The 16,785-nt window shown below is 44.9% G+C and overlaps 1 protein-coding gene across 1 annotated transcript in view; it reads right to left on the reverse strand.

Moving 5' to 3' along the window:
• Nucleotides 1-558: 558 nt before the first annotated feature.
• The window catches only part of EHD3 (EH domain containing 3), a 31,805-nt gene continuing 15,578 nt past the window's right edge, over nucleotides 559-16,785 (reverse strand). The window contains exons 4-6 of the mRNA XM_005434003.3: nucleotides 5,307-5,719; nucleotides 4,151-4,315; nucleotides 559-2,610 (exon numbers count right to left, since the gene is read on the reverse strand). Coding sequence (XP_005434060.1) covers nucleotides 2,083-2,610; nucleotides 4,151-4,315; nucleotides 5,307-5,719 — 1,106 coding nt within the window. The 3' untranslated portion in view covers nucleotides 559-2,082. The remainder of the gene's footprint in view (nucleotides 2,611-4,150; nucleotides 4,316-5,306; nucleotides 5,720-16,785) is intronic.

Here is a 16,785-nt window from a genome sequence, read left to right on the forward strand (position 1 = left end):
TGGGGACAATGATCACTGTAACGAACCTGTAAAGAAAGGGCGATGAAAACAGAAGTAAAATTAAAGCCAGCAAGATTTAAGACTAAGGGTTTTTTGTGTTCTTTCCAGATCTTGATAAATCTGTAGCATTCCCATCTGTGACTGGCAGGAGGAAACTCTTTCGATATATTCCTTACCCTATATATGAAATAATAATTGAATATGAATGAAATAATAAAAAAATGAAATAATGAAGTATTTCTTTGGTTGTTACTTCTGTCCTGCGTTGAATAAGGCGAATCGTGGGTACAATTCCACTTGCTTCAGCAAGTGTCAAGGTCGTGATTAGGCTGCCCAAAGAGAAAGGAGACAACTGCGTATGTTACCCAGCCATTCAGCAGTGCACACCCGACTCTGGCAAGCCTGATCTGTACATGCACGTTTGGGAAATGCGCTAAGAATCATGTCCTCATTCTGTTGCGTGTGAAAATGAGTTGGGTTTTTTGGTTTTTTTTTGGTTTTTTTTTTTTTTTTTCCCCAGCTGCACTTCATTTTGCCATGTAAAGAAATAGACAGATCTGGCCTTTCTTTTTTAATAATGTTTTAGGACCAGGGTACAAAAAAGGTTAATGCATTAATTCTTAAGACAGGTGATAAATGTACTGCAATAAGCACATCCTACATACACAGAATATATTTCTCTATAGAATATGAACACAGAGATATAAAATAAGTTATACTTGTCTTGGTTTTTCATCACAGTAGGAGCTCAGCTTATATAAAGTGACAACAGGAATTGGAACAACACGCTGCTCCAGAGCAACAACAAAACCCAGAAGAGTGCCTGCGAGTGTGTGTGTGTGTGTTTGGGAAATAAAATAGGAAATCAAGGGATTTCTGCCAAAATCAAGTCTTGGAAACAAAAATTTCATAGAGCGTGAACGAGCAGGGGAAGGTCTCTTGGCTCAGGGTAGGGGTTCTGGAGGGAATAGAGTGTTACTGTTTGGTGAGGAGAGTGGGTGAAGGCTGTCAACATCTCCGCTACACCTGTCGGGGACTCGGGCAGTAGAGCAAGCTCTGCCACTGCCCTACCAAGTTCTCTGCTGTTATGGACCATCTACCTGACAGTGCGGGGTTTCTATCTTTACAGAAAGAATGGGACTTAGCAGCTTTCACTGTGCAAGGTGAGAATAAACTTATCACTTCGCAGGAATGATAGCCACCACCATTGTTCAGAGGGAAAACGCTATCCACCAGTTGTGAAACACTCAGTGAGCCTGGGAGCGGTACTCCTCCCTCCCAGCCCACCTGATGTCTACCTCTAGTGCCCCCTCCTTCTGTTCCCCTTGCGGGGGTGGTTCTCTTGGCTGTGCCTGCAGAACAAATCTCCCCCAGGGACTGAATGGAAGGTAGAGAGGACTGGAAATCCTTAGTGCTTGTCCCACAGTGAACAATGAGGAGCTCCAGTTGCCCAGTTCAAAGCTGTTTCAGATTTTATTTATTATTTTTTTCTTTAAGGACAGGGAAACATTTGTAAAATTTGCATCTAACAGTGAATCAAGGTTCCTAAAATTCTGACCTCTGGGGTTTAGTATCTAGTATTTTAGTGTGGTCTTATATTCATTAGGAAGTACTCTTTTTAGTTTGGCCAATAGCTTGGAGAACTTGTAGTTTCCTCTTCCCCATCAAGATCTCAGTCTCCTGAGGTCTGCGAGACCCATTAAACAGCAGAAGGTGCAGCCAAAGCTCAGGAGCGATACTGGCAGTTAGGAGATTTCTGTCTGTGCCTACCCCACTCTCAAAACCATGCAGCCCACTTCAGGTTTTTCTTCTATTCCCACTTAACAGATTCTGTTAGTCTCAACATCCTTTCTTTACCTTCATCTTTACAGACTACACATGAGAAAGCAGGGACGTTACACTGGAAGAGTTAATTGCATATTATCACGAAGAAGATTGGACCTTTTTGTTCTGCTTTTGTTTTTTTCATACAGCAAAATAAGTACAAATCCAAAGGTGATCTCACATCTAAAGTATAATTTAAGTAAACATGTTTTTCTAGATCTTTTTTCCCCCCCTTCCCTCTGCCCTGTAACCTTCCTTTCACTCTGTTATTTTCCTTTTGGATGGAGGGAGGAGATGGGAAGGGAGCTCATTTGGCAGCTCATGACCCTCCAACTTGACTTTAATGAGATGATTCGCCAAGGCAAACTCCTCATCATCCAGCATGCCATCTTTGTCGATGTCAGCCAGTTTCCATATCTTGCCCAGCACCGTGTTGGGCAGCTTAGACCTTACCATCTCCTTCTTTGCATTGGCACCAGTTATTTTACCATCAACAGGTGACAGTGTGTAGAAGATCTCATCATACATGGGCTTGTCCCTGGCCACCACCCACTCAGCATCATCGATCCCTTCACCAGCGCCTTCGCCGTAGCCATGGCCGAATGGACCATGCAAGGTGCCCTCAAAGGCTCCTCCCTTCACCATCTGCGTTGGCCGCTGCGACTCTTCCTGGCGTACGAGCACCATGAGCTGGGCGATGTCATTAGCCAGCATGTCTTCCACAGTCTCCAGCAGCTTGCTCTTCAGCGGCTGGAACTTGCTAAAATCCTGGGCTTGCAACTGATCCTTAAAGTTGGACAACATAGCAAGAGGTGAGTGACATGGCCATGCACAGTGCAGTGACAGTGTAGAGTGGGATGCCTGTCTCCTGTTGGGCTCAGAACCCTGCTATTGCAGAGGAAGAGTGGGGAGCTCAGCATTCCCTCCTCTGATAGCCCTGCTCCTCAGCATGTGATGGGGTCTCCCTGGTTGGCCTTGCTCTTACTTAAATCCTCTTTAGGTCCTACAGAAAATGACCTTCTCAGCTTACAAAGAGGGGCTGACATGGTACAGAGAGGGGACGTAGTTTACTTGTGATGGCCATATGCAAGTAAGACTCCTCCTTTCCAAGCCACACAGAAGCAATCTCCTTGAAGACCAAATTGTTCAAGGCAAACTGGTTATGCAGCTCTTGCTACATCTTGCAGCCAGTGCTCTGCATTCCCTCCCAGTCTGTACTCTGGGAAGGAGACGTGCATCTCTCTGATGCCATAAAGACAGCAGCACATCTATAAAGAGGTGAGCACGTCTTTACAGCATGGCTCAGTTTCTGTAATTTTCACAGCTAAGCAAATTGCTTTGAGCAGGGCCTGCAGATAATACCTGCAAAATAACCTACAGCTTTATCCTTTACCTTCTGCTTGATAAATCTAGACTACTCACTCCTACTGGATTGGAATGTCACGTTTAAATGCTTAAACACACATTTTTAACTAGCAGTGAATGGGATCCTCTATTGGACACACTCTATAGATCCCATTCCCAAGAACTTACAGAAAATATACTTTTAAAAAAGAGCAAATGTTGTGTTTTCCATACGAAGCTAGTAATGACTTCAACAGCTAGCAGCAACTCGGAACAGGTTTCTGCTTGGACTGAAGCCACACAGCAATGTATCAGTGTCCAGCATTGTTTGAATATACAATACAAGGCTCTGATCCAAGGCCCTTTGAAGTCTCTGACTGACTTGAACACTGGGTCAAGTCTCAGCTCTGTGAACAGAAAACCTGCTTCTCTGCTTAAAATAGAAAAGGGGCTGTGAGTTTTCACAGCCCCCTTTCTCTCCTAGAAGCAGAGTGAAGCAGAAGACTTAAAAAATACAGCTCTTGAGGAAAGGGGCATATGTAGGCTTTTTGGGATACAGCTTTCCTTTCGATATAAATTAACAGTATTCTTAGGCCTGAAAATATGCAAAAGGAACCTAGAATTAAAAATAAAGAAAAACAGAAGAAATTATTTGGTGTAAAGTGCTATTCAGGCAAAGATTTGAGAAATGCAGGCAGCTGTAGCTTCACATGAGCTCTAGGTGCAAAAAGTGTTCATGCCCGAATATCGCCTGCAACATTATTCCAAGGCCCGTTTCAATTCATTTGTTCAATTTCATTTTCAATTTCAATTCAATTCAACAAAAAAAAAATTTCAATTTTCAATTCAAAAAAACATATTCAAGGCCTTTCCCACAAGCAACGACAATCAATGTCTGCATGGTTTCTGTCATAGTCCCTGTGATTACTGTCATGCTCCTTCCTTGGATGTCTGGTGCTCCAGCCAAGATGCCACTGCTTACCTGCATCTTTCTCAGATTAGGGAAGTCTCCTGGTGAGATCTGATGCTCCCGTTCAATCCGGGCATAAATCTCTCCCAAGTTGTTAACAAGCTCTTTCTTTTTATTGTCTTTCCCAAACATCGATGGCATTTCTTTCTTTAGGGAACTGATGATGTAGGCGTGGACCTGAAGGGCATTAAATGATACAGAATAAAGAAGACGGGTGTTAAAGAGCACACCACAAAATTCTTCCCAACTGAGTATCTGTGCCCAGGACTTCAACCCTATCTTGTCCCACCCTGAAGAGCGAGCCCAGCTCCTCAGCTTGCCTGTACCTACTGGTTATTACTCCAGTGCTAAGTGCAGCTCAGCTGTGCACACTGTGCTGAGATGAGGTGTGAGGACAGCGTATGAGTCCTGGGCATACAGACAGTGATGTTCATACACACCTCCTGGAGGGGAGTGATGGTTTTTTTCTTCCACTGGGCATGGCCTTCCAGGGAATAGCCCCTTTTCAGTCCAAACCATACAGATTTTGGAGCTCCCTAGACTTAAATGTTTTAGTACAAATACCAGTCCTTAATTTATGTGACATTCTGGCTTTTTTTTAAGTGGACTAAATGTTTTCTCTTAGAAATGAAGACCTTTGCGCAGAAAGCTTTTTACAGATATTTTGATCTCTTTTCTCCACTGATGTGGGGTTATTCCCTGTATTCTGAGGAGCTTCATTCAGCTCATTTCAAATATTCAGAGATACAGCAGGCTTATTTGCCATTCTTGTGAGTCTCCACCTCCTCTCTGTCCATCTAAGCCAGGTATCTCTCTTGGCTAAGAAAGTTTAAGGCAAAAGACCTGGAGCTTACCAATTCCCTTGGTATGTGATTCTGACATACTGAATTGGTCCTAAATCAGTTAGAGCAACTGCTTTCAGATCCCTTCAAGTGCTACCTGCTAGATACAGATCTGTGGCTATCTTCCTTGCTCTGGCCTGTCAGGCTTACGCACCAAGCAAAGGAGATGCTTTCTGCCCTGAAGTGCCTAGGCCTGAGTGAAATGGGCTGGAAACAGCAGGATCCATGAGCTTTGCACGTTGAACCGGCCCAAACCACTTCCCCATAGCCTACATACTGCAGACAGCCCGAACTGAATGCTTGAGGGTTTCTATGCCAACACCCACCTTGGCCAGCCGTGCTCGCTTGATGAGATCATTCAGCTTCCTCAGGGCTGCGTTGCGGGGCAGGCTCTGGATATCCCTGAACAGGTCCTGCTCCTCTGCCTCAAACAACTTGCGGTTGTCGGGGATGAGCAATGGATGGGACCAGAAGGAGCCAATGTAAACCCTGATGACCTCAGGAGTGTTGACAATCTTTCCTAGGGACCACATGAGGGCACCGTACACCCGCATCAGCTGTTGAGTCTCTATCTGGTCGGCCTTGTTGAGGACAACTCTCATCTTGTCCTCGTGGTTCTTCAGGGCCTTGATGACCTCAGAGAACTCATCAGAGATGTCCAGCTTGTGTGCGTCAAAAAGGAGAATGATGCGGTCAACCCGCTCTGCAAACCACTCCAGTACAGCAGCGAAGTCATAACCTGTGAGGGGGGGTAGAGGAAAAACAGAGATGTACATGCATAGGAGTAGGGAAGCCTCCCTGCTGTACCTGGCCTATGCCACCTGAGGATAAGCTTGCAACGAGGAAGCTTCCCCAGTAGATCAGGTAGCTTGGTAAAGGAAACATGAAACATCATTCTTTGTCCCAAAGAAGGTGGAGATGAGGCACTGATCCTCACACTGAAATGCCCAAGATGCGCGCAGTTAAGGATAGCTCTCATCTCCGCATTAAGAGATCACTCAAAGAAGTCTTAAATTTGTGATACAGACGCTTCATTCAAATGCATATAAGGAGAAAATGGCCATATTTAAGCAGCTGCTGCAGAAGCCTTACATGTGGCAACAGAGGCAGTCTAGTTTCTGGATTGCTGGCCATCAGCATAGCCTACAAAAGGCTGCAGAAAGCTGGATAATTGCAGTACTTGCACCCAGACTGGTTTGAGATGCATATCTCTACTGCGTCATAACTCTCAGGTCTTGTTTGGTTGTGCGAGACTAACTCTGTCCCATCCAATTCAAAACCCAGGATGCAAATAACCTGCCTTACCTGAGCGATTGTCCTGTCATACCTGCTGCATGTGTACGAAGCAAAATGACTTGTGTTTACTTTGCTGAGCCCTTGACGCTTAGAAGGCAGCATTGCTGTGAACACCAGAGGTGGACTCAAGCTGCGAACAGCGGGTTCAAATTTCCTATGCCTCAGAACCAAGGATAACGGCTGCGCAGGGTTAGGCTTGGGTTCATCTCTAGGCAATATAGGGCGTGATAAATAGTGTGTGGAGATGTTTTTAAAACAACAGTAATGACAGCAACAAAATGACCTTCTTTCCTAGCTCTGTAGTGCGTTTTCACCTTCTTCAAAGCCTCACTGAGAGACTTGTGCTCTCCCTCTGCTCTGTCAGATTGCTCTCTTATGTTGTGCAACACTTGAGGTTATCTGTGTTGCCAGAGTGCTCCACTGTTAGGAGCGTTCTGGACAGAGCATAAGCTATTTGCATTCAAATAATTTAACATACTATTTTAATCTTGGCTTTCATGAATAAATGTACGATAATTATTAGTTCAGTGCCCCCCCCACCTCCATTTTTTTTTTTTTTTTTTTTCTTTCTGCCCTCTCCAAAACCTAGAAGGCAACCAGTACATCCTAGTCTTTAGAGCAGAATGACAAAAGGGAGGATGACTAAGCTCTGATCTTGACTTACCAATGGCCTTTTCTCCCTTGTGATTAAGCAAACTGGGGTGAAATGCTGGCTTTCAAGTCAGTAGTAGAGCCTACGTGAACTTTCTCTTCAGCAGGATAAATTGGTATTAACTATTTTCCAGTGAGAACTTTTATACAACTGCAAAGTATTATTACTTGGTAGTGTTTTGTTTCAGTCAGTTATAGTTTGCTCCTTACAAGAAAAGGGCAGGAGAGGGGAGCACTCTTGGATGAGGACAGCTTGCCCTGCTCTCTTTCATGGGATCTACAGACACTGTAGATGGAAACGATAGATGTTTGTCCTACCAGCGGCCTTCTGCTCGCTTAGGACACTGGTGCCTTCCCTAGCAGCAGCAGGTAATGCTGGGCCCTGTCTCTTTGCTCAGCTATGTTTGATGCCGAGAACTTCAGAGAATTCAGAATTAGTATTGCCTGCTGAGCATTCAATATATTACATTGATATCTGTATATCTTGCCTGGTCTCACCTCAGCAACAATCATGAGTCAGACCCTCTTACAACCAAAATAAACTTGGTCCTGCTTGCTTTCAGATAATAGTAGCCTTTTAACATTAGATGTTCTTACTGTATGGAGCTTGCCTCTGTTATCTGCTGTAAAGCTACGCATGCTGACTCGTTCCCAAATTGTGCTAGGAGGCAGCGGCAGCAGGGCAAAGTCAATGCCAGCACCTCATTTCACTTGGACTGGGTTCAGGCTGCAAGCTGTCCTTCTGCAAGCAGATCAATGAATTTGCAAGTGGGGACCCCCCATGGCATGCACACCCACACCTAATGTTTTGTTCTGCCTGGGCTGTACTGAAAGTCATCCAGCATGGCAGGATAGTTTATTCTTCATACACAGAGCTACACAGTTTGCTTTTTCACCATGGAAGCAATGAGTCAGGGCATCTCAATTGTTGTGGAGATGTTTGTGCATTTAATCTTGTCAATCTCATTGACTGGGATGCTTTCTTGTTGAGCTGGCACATGTTTGAATTGCACCATGACTACCATTTTCAACCTTTTTCTTGGGGGTGTGTGTGTGTGTGTGTGTGTGTGAATCAAGAGGGAAACAGAGTTATTCTCTCTAGGGCGCCTTGTAATGCTACAGTGATGTCCTGCCACAGATCACGTGAGTGGTTTCCTTCTGACAGCAGAGGAACAGCCACTGTTAGGCTCTCTGTTGTTAACAGCAGCTGGGATGAGGTGTGGAGTGTCTGCACCTGACAATCACCCCACTTTTTAGTGATTCAGTGGAAGTGGGGACTTATTATTTAGGTAAGAAAAAAAAAAAAAGGTGACATTGGAGTTTTGGTATTAGCTGAGGACTTGGGAGACTGCCCTTAGCCCTTTGATCTGTCTGGGTCTCAGGGTTTGTCCAAAAGTATCTTTAGGTGCTTAGCTCTGACTTTTACCATGCATCAAGCCTGGATCCACAGTAGCACTTCCAGAGTATCTGCTCTGTGAGCCTCTCTTTCCTATTCACAAACCAAAATGTTGCTTTACCCAACGAAAGGGAATTAATATCTGCTCAGACCTTTTGTATGTTCCCAGCTGCTACAGTAATACACACACAGTCTTGAATGCCCCTGTGGACTTCATTAGATGTCTAGATTGATTAGCAGACTTTCTTTCCCAGCTTCTTTGTTTGTTTGGAGACAATCTTCTGACAGTGGTCTCCTACATACCTCTATTAAACAGAACAAAGCCCTGGGGAGTAACACTTGGCGATGTTTCAGAGCAGTCACATCAGCATGGACTCATCTGCATCCCATGCTGGGACAAAAGCCCAACCTACACATTCCTCTTGTACGTCCTGCTTGCTTTGGTGCTTAGGGAATGTGGGAGACCTAAGCAAGAAATCAATCTCTCTCTCTGCAGTTCTAACAAGTGCTCGTTGCACCTGCATTCTCCTGTATGGAGGTATTTGGCAGGAAAACCAAGGTGAAAGCATATGTATTTTGATCTTAAGTGACAAAACACTTCAGAGGAAAACTATCGTGAGTGGTACAAGTGTTCCTTACCGTGTAGCATGACATGTGGAAAGGGCAGGTGGGCAGGTTGTCTGTTGACAGCTCTCTGCTTGGAGTCACTGACTGTGATGGTGTTTTCTCCATCAGATAAGTACTTAGAGAATTGCTACATAGATGATTCATAGGGTTGACACTCCAGTTTTGCTTTTAGCATATAAAAGAATAGACTGTTAAAACATTTGGATAGCAGGGTAACAATGTAAAACCCTAATGGCAAGCCATTAATAAAGCTGTTTAAATTAGGTCTTAAATAAATTAGGTCTTAAATAAAGGTCTTAAATTCATGTTTTAATGTTTGTTTCAGAGCTTTCATTTCTGGAGGACTCTTCAATAGCATAGAGAACTCAGGACATTTTGCCTGACTCCAGCTAGCACTGGAGGTGCTCAATACCTGAAAACATATGAAGCTCATTCTGTAACTAAATCTAAGCATTATAGCCTCACTTCGATCTCTCCTCCCTGCCCCTTTTGTATTTCACAGAGGCATGGGGCCTGACTCTTCTGGCAGTTTATTAGTGTGTGAGCTTAGACCAAGAACTGATCTTGATCCAGAGACAAATTAGGAGTTTTTGAAGTTCCACTCTAAACGAGTTAAGTCTCTTTACACCCTCTCTCCGTGTTGTAGAGTGTTGCTAAGGCCTCTCACAAAAGCAGCCAGTTACTATCTCTGATTTGGCAGTGTTTCAGTGATGGGTGAAGCTATCCACATAACATAGCACAGCTTTATTATGAAGTTACAGGGCATTTGGGAAGCCATCTGCTTGCCAAAGCTGCACAAATACAAACCCATTATTACAGGGATGTTCAGACAGAAATGTAGAGGGGAGAATTTTCTGTTCAGTAATTCCTGTCTGTTTGTGGTTACACTTGCATTTCTGTTGAAAAATACGATGCATATTTAAACATTCTCTAGTATCACTGATGCAGCTTCTTTCACAACCTCCAGATAAGGTGAACACGAATAGAAAATTAATCCTAACCATACAGTACTAGAAGGACAAGATGAACATGATAATAATTTTGTTCAATCGGACATTTTTTCATGGGACAGATTTCCTTCTGACTGAAAAGGACTCAACAGATTTAGCACAAAGCTGACAAGTCAGCAGAACTGTCAGTGGATCCAGTCTACAGAGAAAATGATCTTTCAGACACCCTGCCACCTAGACTCCATAAGGCAGACTGGCTTAATGAATACTTGTCTGTGCACTACTGGAATACCTGGCAGCATGCATTTCACTAAGATCTAGCAGGATGATGCAATTACATTTCTGTCAAGTCAGACCAGGCATGATACAGTCTTTATGCTGACTGGGGGAAGGAGGATGATACCTGACCCAGCAGAAAATCTGCCTGGCTGTAACATTTTTAAGCCAATTTAAACCAGCAATGAGTGTGCATGTATTGGTTCAGCATTTCTAACTGTGTAGCTAGACTGGTTGGTTGGGGTTTTTTTTGTCTGATAGTAAACACGCTACTGGATTTCCTGTCTTGTGGAACCATGGCCACAGCCATGGGGGGATGGAATGGGAATAGTAAGATCATGAAATACTGAAAAACCTAAAGCTGCTGCTTTGCACCAGGTATCTCACAGCTTGCTGTCACTACTGCTTTTAGCAATACACCTCTTTCCTGCTGAATTTTAGTCACTGGGAGCTCCCTTCTCATCCTTCTAAAGCTGCTGTTTATCCAGTGACTGAAAATTCACTAGATCATGGCCCACTATAGAGCTGAGTTTTATGGTTGTGTCCCTATTTGTCAACGGATAGATTGGTTTTGTGTGTCTGAGGACAGCATCAGAAGATGGGTTGGTTGGCATAGTTTACACTGACTACCTAGTGAAAAAGCAGCTCTTGGAGATGAAACAAATGCTATTCCGGGGAGCTAATTACTTGATCTGTATTTTTAAATTGATTAAGAGGGGTTTGGGAGGCTTAGTCTAACTGGTCACAGTGATACCCTGCCTGAAAGCCCTTCAAAGTCCAGGGAAGAGGACTATGTCATGGCAAAACAAGCAGGCAGCCCACACTGGAGGGGGAGAATGTGCCAGGAGGGGCAGGTGTTACCTGAGCGTGACAGATGGCTGTAAGCAAAGAAGGAAGGTGACACAATGGTCAGAAGAAGAAAATGCGGGGAGGAAGGGAGGGGGAAGTGATACATCTCTTTAAGGAGACACAGAGTGGGAAGGAGGGTGGGTGCCTGTTGTGAGACCCAGGGAGGGATGGCACAGTGCAGAGATGAGGGTGCTGGGAAGAATATGAGAGATGAAACAGCTGGGACTGGGTGGAGGAACAGTAATTTGGGCAAGTTTCTCTCAAGGTGAGGAGCTGGCGGTGCCAGCAAGGAAAGGACAGAAGGGAAGATGAAAAGCGAAGGATGGGTATTGGATATACATTGCAGCTCGTCATAAACCAGCTTTGTAAAAAGCTGCCATACTCCTCTCTGGAAGTGGCTGCCTTCCAAAGGGATATAAAGAGATTCCTGTAATGTATGTCTGTGGGTGTGTTGGGAAGTAGACAGAAGTCCCTCATGATGAAAAGATTTCTATGAGTGTTACAGGTCATAATTTCTAGAGCAGGTCTCGGCTTGCCGATCACTTTTGCCTTTGCCTACATCCAAAGCAGCACTCTGTCCTGGAGCTGCTGATTCACAGCACTAGGAGCTACATCCCCCAGCCAGTGCTCTGCATTTCTTCCTCCTCAGTACCAGGAACTAATGGAAACATTACGTATGTTTTGGAGACTTAAAGGTTTCCAAAGCAAAGGCAAAAGGACTCAAAGCACAGCAAATCTGCGTTCTCCACTAGGAAAGACGGGTGGGTGTCGGACTTCTAATGCTAACATTTACATTAACCAGTACCTGGAGTGGCAGACTGGCCTTTTGCTTTCATGTTGTTTACTGCAAGGGTTTCAGGGTTGGGAAGACTGGGAGCCTTACAGGGCCCTTGCTTTATGTCAGTGGAAATTGTGTGAAACCTCACTTGGCATATTCAAATCAGGTGGAGCGAAACTGATGACAGCATTGCCCAGAGCAAAGTTTCCCTATAACAGCCTGTTTAGCTTCTATGTACGCACAGCAGAACTTGTCCCCTCTACCCTTTACATATTTACGTCTTTGTCATTTGTGACAGATGGATCGAGTGTTTCTTCGTACTCAGGCCAATCCTGAAAACAGTTCCTAGCCAGATTTCGAGACCTCAGAAGGCATCTGAATATAGGCCAAGTTTTCCGGAGAGGTCAGTGCACAGCAGTGCTGAGGCATAGCTGTAATTCCAAGGAAGTTTCTTTACCATAGTGTCCAAACACAAACTAAATTCTCCCAGTACACATAGTTTAAGCCTGGGGAGAAATCGTGTTTGAAAACCTGGCCATCAGTAACTGATAGCTGCTGCCAGTGACCAGGAAACACAGTCATCCTCCACTGTTACTCAGGATGCTGAAAGAATACATGATGGGCATAAATAATGCAAATTGATGAGATAGTGATGGGCACAACTATCTTTCCTTGATGAAATAGATACTTAAGATATTTTTGGAGTGCACAGTGCACAATAAAATGGACAAACTGAACAGCTGTTCTAAAAATCAGACTTGTTTGGTAACACAAATTAAGTGCTTATTATATGTTAAACAGGAATTAAAAAAAAAAAGTGCAGCCCTTTCTATCTGTGCAACTATTTAATCTCAGTTCTTTTGCATTCTTTTTTTTCTCTTCCAGTTCTGGAAGTGCAAAATATAGCAGTATTTCCAAATTAAATCATGGAGACAGCCCCTCCACCCCCCTCCCTGAACAAAATCATGGTTTGGTTTTCCCCAAACCCAAATATAATCTTAAGCTGTTGTCTGCATCCTGCTTTCAGGTCAGAAGAGTTAGGCTCGTGGCTTCGCATATTCCTATGAATAAAAGGGATTACAGCTGTGCAGATTTTCCCCTCATTTTTGCATTGCTCTTAGAGGAAGCGCAGAACTGTGACTGTAGGAGCTGAGCCTTTCAGTGCAACACTATGTGTTTGTCAGATTGTGATAAAATCAGGCAAGTTGGCAGAGCAGCTACTGCACTGCAGCAATGGAGGTGAACTGGGAAGTCAAAACTACACAGTGCACTTTCACCCTCCCAGGCAGAGTGAAATACAAAATATAAGCAAACATCACCAGCAGGGAGTATTATAGCAAATATTTGAAATGCCTCCCTTTTAGAGGCTTTCGGGGTGGATGCTTTCAGTTGTGTATCATGCTGTTACTAGCACACGTGACAAAACTCTTTGGGAAAAATATTTTCTTGTTGCCATTGTACCCTAAATATGTTGCGTGAAGTGGGAGAACATCAATTCCCTTGGTGTTTGCCTTTCCCTTGCAAGCATGGCTATTTGAGACACAGTCAGTCTGAGAGCTCTGCACCGCCTAATACTGTTGCCATTAGCATTTTTCTTACTGTCAGGCTGCTGAGTGACTAAATATCCTTGGTGCTGAAGCTGCTGGTCATTTGGGAATTTTTCCTTCCCAGGAGACACTGTAAGGCTAGTGTGTGTGTGTATGGTTTTGATTTTTTTTTTTTTTTTTTTTCCCTTGGCTACGGGAAACCTGGGCTGCACTGCAGCCAGCAGAATGGAACTGGGTGGAAGGCTGGAAAAAGGCTGGAATAGTGTGTACTGGAAAGAAAGCCAACGGGGAATGATGCTGCCAGTCCTCCTGGGTAGGCCCTTGTGCTCACTGCTAACACAGTAAAGGGAGGAGGTGACATATATAGGGTGAAGATGAAGTAAGTGTTCACGACATACTCAGGAAGTACTACCCTGAAACAGGGATCAAACACAGCTTGTCCAGGGCATCACCCAACTTGGCAGACTTGGATCTGCTTAGCTCAGGGCATGTGTAGGTTGAGACGGATGGTTAGTGGAGCATGTAATGCGCAGCCCCCAGGGATGGCCCTGCGACTCAAGTGTATGAGCTGCTGTTACCAGGTGGCTCAATTAGTGTGGCAGGCTGCACAAGATGAATTATGAGGAATTCCTAACTCCTGCCCTGGCTCTGCTGTACTGCATGACCTGACCCGTGGTCATTCCCTTCATCCTCATTTATTTCAGTACAGTCATCCCTTTCTCATCCTCCCTCCCAGCAGGGTGGCCTGGGCTCATTATGTGACACTAGAACAGTGTTTTGCAAATGGATAGCATCTGTATTACTATCAAATTGTCAAAGCAGCCAAGACTGTGCTACTTTGGTACAAATATCTCCCCTATGGGCACCTCTGCAGCCTGCTGTTGCCTCAGGCTTAGCTGGAAACAATAAAAAAACAGAAGGACACAGTGTGAGGGGCATGTGGACATTGTCACATAAGAGGGCATGGATCTAAGACCAGAGAAGAAATGGCTGTTCTCCAGGCAAGGACCATTCAGAAGAGTGAAGGGCAGGATGCTTTGGGCCATGACATCCTGGGAACTTCCCAGGCCTGTAAATGAAACCTGTATATCCTAGGGGTCTAGCTACCATACCTGTGACACCATGGGTGCCCACCATGAAGAACTGCATGAGTCACAGGAGCTCAGCAGGACAAAAGTACTGCAGGCAGCTCCTTGGCTACATGTTTTACTAGAGCCTGAGTGCAGCAGCTGTGTCAGTGCTGGTGATCTCACTGCATGCCAAGGGGACGTGGACTTCAGCTATGACAGACTGCATCACCCTCAACTGCTTGACAGGCCTAAACTTGTTGGTCTGCTACTGGGAAACTTCATGGGCTGCTCTGTGGGGGGAAGGTGGCTCTTAGGATCATGTACTGGTGTCCTGGAAGAGAGCCAGCACAGTACTCCATTTCTCAGGACGACACAGCATTCCCTGGAGGAAAGTTTTCTACCCACTTGCAAAGCCCTGCTGCTGGCTACACAAGGCTGACTGCAGTAACACTGGTGCTTCTGCACACTGGCTCATCGGGGAAGGGACTGAGTTATCTGTCATGTTAGTCTTTCCAACAGCAACAAGGCAGTGAATTTAATTCAGAGTTGAGTTCAGACAAATGCAAAGCTTCAGAACCTGGTCTTGGCCCCTGATTCATTCCTTTAAACTCCATTTCCTCACTCCTGCTACTTGAAACATGGATGTAGTAACAGCAACAGCTATTGCCTTGAAATGCAGGGGTGTAAGGTGGCCCTCGTGGGTTGCTAAGCTTTGATACATGGTATTCTGCTAAGCTGGCACTGTAGATTAACTAATGCTCTTGACGTCTAATGCGAAAGGAGACAGACTTGCGATGTTCCCAGTGAAAGGAATTTCCTATTTTTAGAAATACTGCTGTTTCTCATGGGATGGGCAGGCTGGGAAAGTCTGCCACATCTTTTGCATTTTTACTTTTCCCTTCAATCTTATGACAGAAAGCTGCTTTACTGTCTACTCCCTTCCCTGACCCTGCTTCACAGGTACCCCGGTCTGAGGGTCTTAAAACCTACTAGTATCAAAGGGTAAGGAGCTCCGCTGTTCCCGGCAGTGAATAAATTTCTAAGTGTCTCTTGGGAAACCTCTGCGAGACTCCCTCAGGTCTTGCTTCATTCCCAAGTGAAATCCGAGCAGGCTGGAAAGGTATAGAAGGGCAGAGGCATTTTGTTGTGTCAGCAGTTTTAAGCACTGTCTTGTTTTCTGCCTAGAAACCACGTTATTGCTCTATCTGCCTCCAAAATCAACTTGCTAATGAGGGCAGCAGGCTTCTTAGCTTGGTAGCAAATGCACCAGCCTCCACTTTTTCCTATTCCTCTTCCATGGAAGCTGGGAAGTGAGCACTCCATTTCAAACACCAGCTTCCTAGAGATAACTTCAAGCAAATGCTGGCAGCAGCCCTTCCTAAACATAAGCACCCCAGCATTCTTTTGACTCTTTCTGCTCCCTGGGCTGGATCCCCTGCAGACAGAAATTGCTGGAGTTCTGCCAGCTTCAACAAAGCTATGTTGTTCTAAACCAGATGAGGATCTTGCCCTGTAACTATTGAAAGGCCATCCGACATAACCCATGTGACCAGTTTCAGGCTGCCCTGGATATAAATGGTGACGTACTGAGATCCCATCTACCCTGTACTTTTAACTGCTGTCATTAGGTCAGTCAACAGCCAGGATGTGACAGTCCCCTTGTCTGGTTAGAGGTGTAGCAGAGCAAATTCTTGGGATGGCAGGATGAGCAGGAGGTGGCTGGGCTCTGTCTAGAGTTCTCATCTCCTGGCAAAAGGGTGGAGTGACCACACACTGTAGTCACAGGACCAATGCATAAGCACTTAATTGCACTAAGGGCAGAAAAGTTGTCCAGGAAGAATTTGCCCCATGTGCTGAGACAGGCCTCCAGTTCTACAACTAGGTATAGCTTAAAGAATCGGGACTCCCCTTTAGCTTTCTCTGCTTATGAGGAACATTCCCTTAGCTGTTTCCAGATGTCTGGGGAGGCGTTATTGGCTTGGGTCAAAATGCACCAGTGAGCTTCCTAACAGCGTACAGCTGTGCATCACTGTGTTCTGGCATTGCTGGCATTTACCAGAGTAGCTGCAGGAATCACAGAATCCTTTAGATTGGAAAAGACCTTTAAGATCACAGAGACCAACTGTTACCCTAGCACTGCCAAGTCCACCACTGAACATGTCCCTAAGCACCACATCTGTATGCCTTTTAAATATCTCTAGGGACAGTGACTCCACCACATCCCTGAGCAGCCTGTTCCAATGCTTGACAACCCTTTTGGTGAAGAAACTTTTCCTCACATCCAATCTAAACCTCCCCTGGCATAACGTGAGGCCATCTCCTCTTGTCCTATGGCTTGCTATCTGGGAGAAGAGACCAACTCCCA

Source organism: Falco cherrug, chromosome 13 (assembly GCF_023634085.1).
Source record: "Falco cherrug isolate bFalChe1 chromosome 13, bFalChe1.pri, whole genome shotgun sequence".
Lineage (NCBI taxonomy): Eukaryota > Metazoa > Chordata > Aves > Falconiformes > Falconidae > Falco > Falco cherrug.